Here is a 13964-nt window from a genome sequence, read left to right as displayed (position 1 = left end):
ACCTCCATATTTAATACAATTTGAAGGCAGCACCATAATGTTTATATGGTGCATACCATGAACACACACTGCCAATTGCTGAATGTATTAAGGGCTTTAAACTCAGAAAATAATAATAATAATAATAATAATAATAATAATAATAATAATAATAATAATTTATGCCCTGTCACCATCTCCCATAGGGACTTGGGGTGGCTTACAAAATAGCACACAATGGTGCCATACAACACATAAAATGCAATTCATCAACATATAAAATCAGTCAATCAAAGGATAACCAAAGTCAGGGGATACTCAGAAATAAAGCCCTTAAAGAGCATTAGAAAATTTCAGTGTAAATCACATCATACAGCAAAACCAATTGATGGGATTCTTCCATGTATGTGAAGCCACAGCTCCTATAGATTCTGGAACCAGTTTGAAGCCAGTCTCTTTGATGGGCATTCTGGAATAGCCTCTGACTATTCCAGGATAAAAATGATACAAGGTCCACTGATATGAGGAAACAATTGTATTTTGTCATCAGGCTTCATGATAACTTTTATCACTACTTAAATTGAGGATATTCTTGTTAACTCTGTAGTGCTATCTCAGGGACAGTAGCAATGTATCTTTAGTTTCTAATTTCGCTCAGAGTCAGTTTCCATCCTTTTCAATTATGCACTGAAAGACCATTGAAGATATGTTGTGTGATATGTTGGCAAGGGATGGGTTGTAGCTGGGCACTGACCCTAAAGAGCACTGACACATTTTACAAATTCATAACACAAATGTACCATATCCAACATGCCATCTACCCAAGTTTATTTTGGAGTTTTATTTTGAATACTAAACTGAGTTTCAGTGATTATTTGGTATATCTTTTATATCTCCTTAAAAGCAGGATGCATAGTGCATAGATCCAAGGGTTGCTCAGACTGTGTGTCACTTTCCCATCAAACACCTGCCAAAAGACATAGAGAAAAATCAGACACAAGAGACACAAGATGGAGCTATCAACATACCAGGAGGATAGGTGGTTTTTCAGACATACAATCCTAATAGCAGCAATACACTCCCAGGAAACAACAGCACTCACAGGAAACAGCATAATGATAAGCTATGACTTGGAAAAGAATAATAGGGTAGAAGGAGGAATGGAACATCTTCCTTTGAGGGAATGACCAGCTGGAAATCTAATGAATAGCATTGTTTCTAGGAATCTGTGTGGCAGGTTTTGTTTGTAATACCTTTTGTTTCTGAATGTGTTGAAATTTTACCTGGAAACATTTTAGCCAACTTCACATCTCAAGACTTTATTATGTCACTCTGTGCAGAAATTCAGACTCAGAAATAGATATTGATATAGATATGTGTAGCTAGAGTAGACAATCTTTGCAATTTGCTGTGTGGCTTGGAATTATTTTCCACATACGATGCCCCTAAGTTTAATTGACCTTTAGCTTTCTCTGCCATGAAGTGCTGGGTGTCTCACCAAAATGCAACTCCAAGAATCCCATAGCATTGAGTCATGGCAATCACATTGTGGTGTCACATTGTATGAATTCTACAGTGTGGGTTCACCAAATTCACCACTATATATTGTGTCTTTATTGCCCCACCCTTGATATTTTTTGCAGTAGTTTGATGGAGAATCAGGTATGTGGTTCCACAACTCTAGCAGATAGGTATCACAGTCATCAAGATTTGTGCATTTTCAAAGCTCTGACACCTCTATCCAAGCATATGCCTCAGCCTAAGAACATTTTGGTGCCAGGTATTGAAACTGTTCTTTTATTTTTGACATAAAGACATCAAAGGGACTCTCTAAAGGAATTTTGAACAAGGCATACAAATATACTGGATTATAATCTTTATCATACCCAGATGTATCATATTGTTCCAACTTCGTGGTCAGAATTATAGACTTGTGATTCCTGGAACATGTGGTCAGGTACATTACTGTTTCCCCCATATAATTGATGGCATTTCATATGTCTCCAGTAACCACATAAATAACATTGCAGAACTGGCAAGTGGTATATTGTATAATGTAGTAGGTCCTGTAGGCCACTATATTCTTATAAGTGATTGTTTTTCCACATCACTTGATATAACTACTACTGTGATCCAGGAACAATTAGAGACATGAATGTGGAGCAGCACACACTGTCTGATTAGACAGTGTTTGAACCTGAAATGCCATGTATTACCAGAATTTGGGAGATAAAAAATCTATATTCACAAACTTTGTTTACTTTGGAGATGCCAGGTTGAACATCTGGAATTTCAAAATTCTGCAAAATCCAAAATGGCTGATATAACGATATCTTTGTTTTCTGATGGGTCATTGTATACAGACTTTCATACAAATACACATGCAGACATTCCAAAATTTCAAAATTCAAAATCCCCAATACTTCTGGTGCCGAGCATATCAGATTAGAGGTACCTTCTTAAAGTGCCACCTTTAATATAGTTTCAGCTGCTGAAGAAGACAAGAGTCATCTTGCCACAACATTAAAATTATTTTGTTGGTTATGCATTGTTATAAATAATAAAGGATTCATATTAGGCATGGGAAAGCCATGGTTTAAATGGTTCTAAAGTAGTTACAAAACCAGGGGGGGGGGGAGGTGCTGGTGCTTTGCTTTTACAATGTTGCTAAAGTTCTGGTGGTGAAAATTTCAGAACTCTAACAAAACTTGCAAAATTTAATTATTATTTCGTTCTTGGCAATTTTTATGACAGAACCAATTAGGAACTACCATTTATAACAAAATTTTGAAAGTTTTGTTAGAGTTTTGAAATTTTCACCACCAGAACTTTAGCAGCACTGTAGAAGCAAAGCACCAGCACCCCCTAGATTTGTAAGTACTTCAGAATCATTTAGAACAATGGATTGCTCATGCCTAATTAATATATATATCTGTGAAAGCAGAGTCCTTCTTAGCAGCTGCTCCTAAGTGAGGCCAGGATGGCTTCATTTCTAAAGTCATTCCCTACTCCACTCAGGCTGGAAGGAAACCCTTAAGCAAATGCTAGTGTAACTTCTAACCTGGTGCAGAAACCGCAGTGCGTATTTGACAAGCTTCTCCTTTGAAATAAGGGGTGCATCCACACTCGCAATTTCCATTGATCAGTAGGACAGTCCCACCATTTTGACAGGGCTGACACTTGTGTATATTGTATTCAGCAATATAGTCTTCAATTGCTCTCTCAAGATTCCGTTTCTTTCTTGTGGAGTGAGGCATTTTCAGTGGCACAAGCTCAGAGATTGGAGATGGCTGAAAAGAGTTTCAATAATGCATTAATGCATTCCTATTTCAGAATTGAGTACTTAATTAATTTAACCACCCTGAGTCCCTCTGCGGAGGTCAAGATAGGACGGGATATAAATGTCTGAAATAAATAAATACTAAATTAAGTAATTTAGTTCTAATGCTACACAGTAAGCCCTTAGAATCCATTGGGGTTTCGTATTAGGATTCCATGGATGTTCAAGTCTCAGGTTACACAATGGCATAATCAAACAGCATGCAAAATCAAGGTTTGTTCTTTGGATTATTTTTTAAAAATATTTTATAGCCATGGATGGTCAAATTAATGGACACAGAGGGCTGACTGTATATATTTCTGTGTAAAGATGTGTTCTGTGCTTCTTTCATATGGGGAGCAGCGAAGCATAGATTTTATGCATAGCTTTCCATGTATGCTTTGAAAATCTAGAGCTTGGCTGTCACTATATTGGTTTATCCTAGCTTACTAATAAATTGATTTACTTTGAGGCCCAATATATTTCTCATGGTGTGGGGTCTTCATCGATGGTCAGACTGAGGGAGAAAGGGCAAAATGAGCAAGGGAACCTCCAAATGAAACAAATTTGGCAAGCCACATATCACAAGAAAATGAAGCAGTATCTTCCATCTTAAGAGGAAGGCTACATAAGTTCATGAAATATGGCATCTAAAAACACCCAACAATGCTAATAATACCTTGAACCAGCTGCAACATTTTATTTCCACTCTTGAGAGAGTTTCTTATTAATTCTGAGACATATCGAAAGGAGAAGACTCCCCTTCTCCTCTCTCCCTTTCTTCTCTGTATTTTTTTCTTCTTAAGATTATAGTGCACTAGTTAAATTTGCACTAGGACACGAGGCAGGCAAACTGACATTGCACTAGAGTGGCACCAGTGCCAAATGCACTGTATCACATGCACCCCCTACCATTTGGCCTACTCTCCATGATTCTCCCATACCTAGCTACTGATGAATAAAATATTTCAATAACTCCCTATCCCACTATGTTCCCACTACTTACCTTAGTGAAGTGTGTCCCTTCCTGCTATCTACCATAGTATGATAGGTTCCTTCAGTTTCTATGCTAACACTAACATTATGCCAGTGGTAGGATTCTTTCCTCCTCCCTGATTCCTCTGATTTATTTAAATACTGTCAATAAATAATAAAATATTCCAGGCTTTCCAGGTTCTCCTTTTAAATGGAAGAGGGTTACTTTCTTGAGTTAATTGTTTTCTAGGTATTATATTACTTTACATGTGACATTAGGTGAGGATGCCATTGCTTGACAGCAAGTAATCTTTATTAGTGGTTTATTATAGGGGAAAAACAATTTTCATATTGGCTGCATCCCTAAGAGCTTTTGATTTCAGGATTTGGCAACCTGGCCACTGACTAGGCTTTGATATCAGTTTAACTCTCCTGACTCAGTGCTATGGAATCATGAAAGCTGTAGTTTTACCAGATTTTTAGTCTTCCCTGCTAAATAAATCTGTTACTTAACAAAACTACATTTCTCCTGATTCCATAGCATTGAGCCATGAAATTTAAAGGAGTGGCAGACAGCAGTAATTCTCCAGTGTACGTGCACCCTCAGTCAGATCTTGAGGTTTTCTCATGCACATCCAGATATCCCTAGTAATCCATAATACAAACCCACTACAATGAGAGAAGATACTCCAATACCACACTCCTACTCAGTAGAGCAACTTGCAGTACAAAGAGTAATGCACATAAATATTCTAAACATTCAACATGATTTTGAAAATGAGAACTAAATGACAAATAGTGTTAGGCTATGTTTGATTTCTTGGTTCATAAATGACCAATGCCTCACCAATAAAACTATCAATACATATATTTTGAGGGAAAATGCACTTACCTTTTGAGATATTATTGCAGGAGCATCAGGGAGTGTAGCTGCCCATTGAACATAATCTTCAACATCAATAACCCTGCTACCTGTGGATAACTTTTCCTTCAGCTTAACTAAAACCGCAGTCTTCCCTCCTTGAACTATAGAGACCACATTGTTGATGATTGCATTTTCATTCTTGTTGTTAGCTATAAAATGAGAGAAACACAGGAAGAATGAATGGATTAGGAATTCCTGAGGAGATCAGATTTGCCCGATTCTTTTGGCCAGTGGGAAGATATGGGGTGCATGTGTGATGGATGGACTAGTAGATCAATTTTTTTCTTGTTTTAGTCTTTCTTGAGATAAAGGTTTCCAGCAGAAACAACAAGAATAGATACACAGGTCAAAAATTGACTAGTTGGAGGCCTGAGATATCAAGGCACAATTTTCCCTGATACACTGGCCAAGCTTACTAGTCTTGGCATCATAGAATCACGGAGTTGAAAAAGATGACAAGGGCCACTGGGTCCAATGCCCTGCCATGCAAGAAAAGCACAATCAAAACATTTCTGACAGATTGCCATCCTGTTTCTATTTAAAAGTCTCCAAAGAAATAGATTCTACAACATTCCCAGGCAGCATATTCTATATCAAACAGCTCTTCCTGTTGGGAAGTTCTTCTTAATTTTTTAAATGATCTCATCAGATGGGTAAATTTCCTTGTCTTATGATACTTTCACCTCAGTTCAGGGATGGAGCCCACCAAATCCCATCAAACAAAGTACATCTACTTCCGACAGGGCTGCATCCCTAAACTGAGGTGAAAGTGCCATAAGAGGGAGCAACGAGAACACGGGAGGCTTCTTGTGTTCTCATTGAAAAGAACAGGGGGAAGTTGGGAGGTGATCCCCCCACCGCCATGGGATAGGTTAGGGATGATGTGGGTTGTTAATGCACAAGGTTCCCCACATTACCCACTGGATTTGCTACAATGCATGATGAATCCCCTCACTTTCGCCCATCATGAGGACCTCATTATGATGAGGTCCTTTGTCTCCTGAGCAACAGAAATCAAGCTTGCTCCATCTTCAGTATGATATCCTATCCAATATTTAAACAAGGCTACCATGTCTACCCTTAACCTTCTCTTATCCAGGCTAAACATACCCAACTCACAGGACACAGTTTCCAAGACTTTTATTATTTTGGTTGACGGGTATTGAATCTTCTTCAATAAACAGACTCAGGGCCCTTTCACACAGCCATATATTTATTTATTTTTATTTATTTGCTTCACTTTTATACCGCATATTTCAGCCCTTGACAGGCGACTCAATATAGTGCAGTATATCAAGGCAGATAATCCACAATATCTGCTTTGAACTGGTTTATCTGAGTCCACACTGGCATATATTCCAGTTTAATGTGGATTTTATACAGCTGTGTGGAAGAGGCCCCTGAAACAGTTTCTGAGACCACAACTGTTGTATTTCTATGTCTTCCATTTCCTGACAATTATTGTGTGATTATTCATAACAATCAGTGGTTTAAAGTATTCATTTGGTGTGTCTTTTTCCACATTTCAAAATATGGCAACCCTAACTCCCAGAGGCCCTTTCAATGCAATATTCCCTTACTTTAAAATAAACATATCCCCTTGTATGATTGCAGCTACATTACCAGCTAAACCAGGAGTCCTCAAACTTTTTAAACAGAAGGCCAGGTCACAGTCCCTCAAACTGTTGGAGAGCCAGATTATAATTTGAAAAAAAAACATGAATGAATTTCTATGTACACTGCACATAATTTATTTGCAGTGCAAAAAACACTTACAAACAATACAATAATAAAAACGAAGAACAATTTTAACAGATATAAACTTATTAGTATTTCAATGGGAAGTGTAGGCCTGCTTTTGGCTGATGAGATAGGATTGTTGTTGTTGTTGTTGTGTGCTTTGAAGTCATTTCAGACTTAGGTTGACCGTAAGCGAGGGCCGGGTAAATGACCTTGGAGGGCCATATCTGGCCCTTGGGCCTTAGTTTGAGGACCCCTGGGCTAAACCGTAAAAGTAATGCATGCATTTATCAAGAGAGACTTTAGAGCTTGTTATTTATAAACAGAAAGACTATACAGAATGGATAAGCAAATCACATTTTTGTCATACCCCTACCATTGCATTGAAAATAAAATCATTATATCACTAAACTGTGGAACAGACAAGTATGCGTTACTAGTTAGGAAAAACTTACCTAGTTTCATTTTGTTGGTTTTGCAGTTATGACCAGAAACAGACGGCTTGACTTCAATAACAGAAACTGTTAGGCCAAAACCTACATTATACCCCAGACATGACTTTACATCTGTTATGGTAACATCTGAAAATGAAAATAACAACATTATTAGACAGAAGAAGTGAAAGGTGGTACTAAGGCTTTCTTGAATCAAGAAATACCAAATAATTCACAAGGAAATTATATGTAGGTTAGCAATGATGATATATGTAGACCATGATATTGGATATATTCCTTTAGCTGGGCACAAAACAACTAGAAATCCTCCATGATCTGTTTGGCTTTGGGACTAAGCGTTCAGGCAGCTGGCTGAGCAACAACTGTAATGACTTGTGAGAATTGCCAATTAAGAGACCTTGGACTGGAAGTCTAGACTATGATTTGGATTTGTGGACTCTGACTTGGTTGTGTTAATATTTTAAGGTGATGATACGACAAGGATCTCCCGGTTGAAGTTGCCTTGTTTCGGGGGACTTCCCCTTCTTCAGGGTTTGTCTTCTTTATGAAAGTGGGTGGTTCACCATACATCCCTAAATGGGTGATAACAACATAATAGATATGCCAAAAAAGGCACCCAAACCAAAAACATTCAGTGATAATAACATGCATTTCAGTGAGATTACACACACATTATTACTCACGCTATAATTGAGATGACGCTGGCCCTACAGTAAGGTTTTCAGTAGTGAGCAATGCAGTTACACAGAAGCAAGAATTTAAAGGCAAGGCTAATTACAAACAGTCAGCTGGAATGTAAATTACAAGTAGATAAGGTGGATAATAGGGCTTATTACAGAAAGCAGCTGAGGTCCAGTCTGTCATTAAGACCGGTAGGAAAAACTGTGGATTATATTTTGAACTGGATTATATTTTGAACTGTATCATCATTTGGATTGTATTTTGAACTGGATACCATTTGGATTTAATTTAGACAGTATTTGAAGATAATTTATTGTCTCAAGGACTACAAGATAACTAAGTAACGATCAGTTTTGTTTTGCGATTCATGTGCAGTGTATTTACACGCTTTATGCTAACACAGTTCTGTTTTGATAACACTTTGCAACTTGTATTTTGTTATTGTTCATAGATATCTGTGTTTCTTTGATGTTAATATTTTAAGGGCCAATATTTTTAATGTATTTTATTGCTTTTTAATGTATTTTTGTATTTAATGCAACAAAGATCTGCATATTCAAAGCAATGGTATTCCCCATAGTCACCTACGGATGTGAGAGCTGGACCATAGGGAAGGCCGAGCGAAGGAAGATAGATGCTTTTGAACTGCGGTGCTGGAGGAAAGTTCTAAGAGTGCCTTGGACAGCGAGGAGATCCAACCAGCCCATACTTCAGGAAATAAAGCCCAACTGCTCATTGGGGGGAAGAATAATAGAGGCCAAGATGAAGTACTTTGGGCACATCATGAGAAGAAAGGAAAGCTTAGAGAAGACAATGATGCTGGGGAAAATGGAAAGAAAAAGGAAGAGTGGCCGACCAAGGGCAAGATGGATGGATGGCATCCTTGAAGTGACCAGATTGACCTTGAAGGAGCTGGGGGTGGTGACGGCCAACAGGGAGCTCTGGCCTGGGCTGGTCCATGAGGTCACAAAGAGTCGGAAATGACTGAACGAATGAACAACAAAAAATGTATTTTTTATTGCTGTTGACTTGCTTATGTGATGTGTTTTAACTGTTTCTCTGTTGGCACCTAACGACTGCCAATTTTAAGCTGTCCTGAGTCCCCAGAGCATTTAGATACAAATGCTCTAAATAAATAAATAAATAAATAAATAAACCCAAACTGTCAACAATTTACACAAGGGTCTTTGATTCTGAGATCCTACCTTCTTTTTTCATAGTTTCACTGTCCAATACATATAGTAGTTCATATTTTCCTCCAAAAGTTCCACTCTGTGCATAATGAGTTCCATACATTTCCAGAAATTTAAAATACTCTCCTTTGTCATAAGTAAGAGGCAAATGTTTTAAATCATCAAGGAACCAGTCATTCAGACGAAGATCACGTGTTCTCATTCTGAATGTTCCAAGTTCAATGCGTGATCTCACATGTAGAAATAGTTGTTTCTGTAGGGCAAAATATGTTAATGGGCTGACAAATCTTTCTTCAGATAAATACTGACTTCCTTCCATCTCTTGTTAACTGCTATCCTAACAAGAAAACAATCCATTTTCCAATTACAAAGTTATAATATTTTGATCCCACTGTAGAACTGTGCAATATGTAGAAGCTCAACCACAAAGTGCTAGCATCTCACCTAACTATAAATTTTGGGATTGTATAAGATACAACCATGGTCATTAAAGTGCCATATAAGATGATATCCAATATAAGATGGATACCATATAAGATGTATCCAAAATGTGACAGATTAATGAGTTATCCACATATGTCACAAACACAATGTTGATGCAGAGTGGGGGGCTCTGAATCAGTGAACCACTTCACATGGGGCCTTTTGGCCCTGGGTTTTGCCAGCTTTAAGCATGGCAAAGGAGGTTTTTGGACAAGGCCAGCCGGGTGTCATCAGATGACACATGGCTCACCTCACTTTTCCTCTCAGCAATCAGGAGAAAGTGCCAAAATGTGCTTTCTCCTAACTATGGGGAGGAAAGTGTGTTTTGGGTAGTTCGGACAGAGCTTCCTGCTTTTTTGGTCTGAAAAGCTCAAGTGATGGCAGAAATGTTGGCAGGGCAACGTGTGTTCCCACATGGTGCCGCCCTTTCTGCTGTCTGATGGAGGGGAGGAAAAGTGTACCAAAGCACCTGCTCCTGCCCTCCATATGATAAGGAGAAGAGGGAGGGCGCATAGGGTGCCATGAGCCACCCTGCGCGTCTTCTCTTTGGTGAAAGCCAGTGAAACAGCACAGCCCCTTGGGCTGTATGAAGAGGTCCTATGATGTACAGGGCCAATATGGGCCGGAGTTATGCACTGTCAAACAGAGCATTTTCTTCAGTGTAGACATGTCTGCCTATCAGATAATTAAATCGACATGATGGAACATTCGGAAGGGTTTGCAAGTGTCAAACATAAAGCTTTCTTTTGTATTTAAAAAATCAGTTTACATCTGTGGAATTCCCTCCCCAGGGACATCAGATCAGCATCCTCCCTCCTGACCTTCTGTACAAAAGTAAAAACCTGGCTTTGCGACCAAGCGTATGGAGAACCAGAGAAATAGAAAGATGTGGAATTGATGTGCACTGACTAATTGGAACAGCTGGGCTATGCTTAATGGGTCATGTGATTAACTCTTAATGTATATAATGTATCTTGTTTTATATGTTTTTAAACTGTTTTAATGTGTTTTATAACTCTATTTGTACATATCCTATGGCTTCATATGGTTGCCTACTTGTAAGCTGCCTTGAGCCCCTTCCGAGGTAGAGAAAGGCAGGGTAGAAATGCCGTAAATAAATAAATAAGTATCTCACATTTTGCAAAGTTTAAAATCACAGAAGCATTACTGTTTCTCTTGGTATCAGCCAGTTCTCTCAAACAACCCCAAAAGCTGTGTGTTAACTGGCAGTGGCTATCAGACACTAAAAAGAAGTCCTCCGTAGTCCTCTTTTTTGAGACTTTTGTCTTCTGGCAATCAGAAAACAATACAGGATTACAATTTGTTCCAATGCATTTCTGTTGGATGTCATGGTATATAGAATGTGACTTATTCCTAAGAAAATGCATGCAATGTTGCTGTTTTAATATGTCTGCATTTTTAACATAATTCTGTATCAGTTTTCCTGGAATAATACTCAACTCTCAGGTTGCATCTACACTGTAGAAATAATGCAGTTTGAACCACTTTAATTACCAAGGCTCAGTGCTATTGAATCCTGGATTTTATACCAAAGAAAATGTAAGGCTTTGTAAACTTTGATTCCCGTGATTTCATAGCATTCAGCTATGGATGTTAAAGTGACGTCAAACTGTGTTAATTCTGCAATGTAGATGCACCTTCAGTCTTTTGATAACTTACCTTTCCTTTAGTTTTTTTCAAGAACTCACTGATGTTGTTGGATTTATTAAATGTGAAGTCTATGTTGCTATCAAATGACACTGAAATCATTGGGTTTAATATTTCAGTAGGCTTCAATTTGAGAGAGAAGCTTGCTTTAAAAAACGTCTGTGTTTCACGTAGGACTTCTTTCAGGGATGTCACTTGGTCCTCATAGTACTCAGCTCTGAAATTCTTGTTTCCTCGTGTCTATGAGTAAGCAAGCAGAAGATTATAATTAAATCAGCATTTAAAAGATGGGGGAAAAAAAAACCAGTCCACATCTTAGCTGACCAAAGACATATAACATGGATAATTTTAAGTTTAAGATATAACATATTCAGACCTCTTGTCTTTCCACAGTGTGAGCAATCACACAATATTCTAAAGATGCCACTATAGCAACAAAGTCTTACTTTACCTGTCCTCTTACCCAAATCCATATTTTCCCTTTCTGCTCATTAGCATAGCAATTTCACTCCCTTTCAAGCTACCAAATCCAGGGAGAAATTTTGGACAAAAATAATGAGTAAAGTGAAACACACCAAAACAAAATTGTGTGTCTGAGCAAAGGAGGGAATATGTAGAAGGAGTGTGTGTGGGAGAAATGAATGAATCTCTAAACCAGCTAGAGAAGCAATGTTATTTATTTATTTATTTATTTCATATCAAAAGCATTGCATAAATACTTATAAAACTAAAAAAAATAGGAGCACTAGTGGCTAAATATTTCTTTGACCAAAAACCAGCAACAGAGACTGCATTGTCTGTAGCTTTAAAACAATGTTCTTTATATTTCATAGTTATGCTGATATCCTATAAAAGGGACACAATAGATCACAGAATCATAGAGTTGAAAGAGACCACAAAGGCCATTTAGTCCCACCTCCTGCCATAAAGGAACACACAATCAAAGTATTCCTGATAAATGACCTGTGCTCTGTGTCCTTCCACACAGCCCTAGATCACAAAATATCAAGGCAGAAAATCCCCCATTATCTGTTTTGTACTGGGGTATCTGAGTCCACACTCATATAATGTGGGATTTTCTGCCTTGATATTCTGGGATATAGGGCTGTATGGAAGGACCCCTAGTCTCCAGTGCAGCAGAAAACAATCTTGACTCCTTTACAATGGGGCATCCCTTCAACTGTTTAAACATGACTATTGTGTCCCCTCTCAGTCTTCTTTTCTTCAAGCTAAACATGCCCAGCATCCTAAGGATTGTTCCTAGGTCTTGGGTTCTAAACCTTTAATAATTTTGGTTGTCCTTCTCTAGATTCATTCTAGCTTCTCCATATCCTTCCCGAATTGCAGTGCCAAGAACTGGACACAGGGTTATTCCAGGTGAGGTCTAACCAAAGCAGAATAGAGTGGGACTATGACTTCCCTCAATCTAGACACTGAATTACTATTGATGCAGTCTTGAATTGCATTGGCTTTTGACTCATGTTCAGCTTGTGCTCCACTAAAGATGGATCTACACTGACCATAAGATGCAGTCCTAAACTGTAATATATTACTGATACACTATGGCTAAATCTACACTGACCATATGATGCAATTCCAAACTGTATTATATTGCTGTGTAGATCCAGCCTAAGACTTCTGGGCCCCTTTCACACAGTGTCTTCAAGCTAGGTCTCAGAATTCCTATAGTTGTGTATTTAATTTGCATTGCCTATTATTATTATTATTATTATTATTATTATTATACTGCTTTTTCTCTCTAAAAATGCCTTTAAGTGGCTAACAGTATTAAAAACAATACAAGTACAAATTGAAACCTACATATAAACAATAACATTGACTCAAACATGAAACTATTAAAATATATATAGTTAAAAACCAATAAAATCATTTAAAATATATTAATATACATAAAACATTATGCAGTATCCCCTGGCTCTATCTTAAAATATTTCATCTTTAAAGGTTTGCTTGAATAAAAAGATTTCAGCCTGCTACTGGAAGGACAGCAGGGAGGGAGCCATTCCAGCTTCTGTGAGCAAGGGTTTACAAAGATACCAAAGCATAGTGCTGCACATGTCTCCCTATAGAAATTCATTTTGTTAGTTTGGGCCCAGCTCTCTAACCTGTTAAGGCCATTTTGGATTCTGATCCTGTCCCCTGGGGCATAGCTGTTCCTCCCAATTTGATGTCATCTGCAAATTTGATAAGCATTCCCTCTTTTCCATCATCCAAGTCATTGATAAAGATGTTGAATAGCACTGGGACCAAGACAGACCTTTGTGACACCCCACTGATTATTTCTCTCCAAGATGAAGAGGAGCCATTGGACAAAAGCACTATTTCCCAATTCACCTAACAGTAGCATTGTCTCTAGCCCACATTTAATTAGCTTCTTTATGAAAATGTCATGGGGAACCTTGTCAAAACTTTACTAAAATTGAGATATGTTATATACACAGCATTCCCATCATCTACCAAGCTTGAAAATCCCACCATTGGCTATGATGACTATTAACTAAGACAGTTGGAATATACAGCCCAGT

General features: G+C 38.0%; 1 protein-coding gene across 1 annotated transcript in view; it reads right to left on the bottom strand.

Moving 5' to 3' along the window:
- Positions 1-591: 591 nt before the first annotated feature.
- LOC132766943 (complement component C9-like) overlaps positions 592-13964 on the bottom strand; it is a 36212-nt gene continuing 22839 nt past the window's right edge. The window contains exons 6-11 of the mRNA XM_060761421.2: positions 11431-11658; positions 9280-9520; positions 7394-7519; positions 5166-5347; positions 3041-3269; positions 592-946 (exon numbers count right to left, since the gene is read on the bottom strand). Of these exons, the coding sequence (XP_060617404.2) occupies positions 939-946; positions 3041-3269; positions 5166-5347; positions 7394-7519; positions 9280-9520; positions 11431-11658 (1014 nt within the window). The 3' untranslated portion in view covers positions 592-938. The remainder of the gene's footprint in view (positions 947-3040; positions 3270-5165; positions 5348-7393; positions 7520-9279; positions 9521-11430; positions 11659-13964) is intronic.

The sequence above is a fragment of the Anolis sagrei genome, chromosome 2, assembly GCF_037176765.1.
Source record: "Anolis sagrei isolate rAnoSag1 chromosome 2, rAnoSag1.mat, whole genome shotgun sequence".
NCBI lineage: Eukaryota > Metazoa > Chordata > Lepidosauria > Squamata > Dactyloidae > Anolis > Anolis sagrei.
Note: the sequence above shows the minus strand (reverse complement) of the source record. Positions and strands in the feature narration are given on the sequence as shown.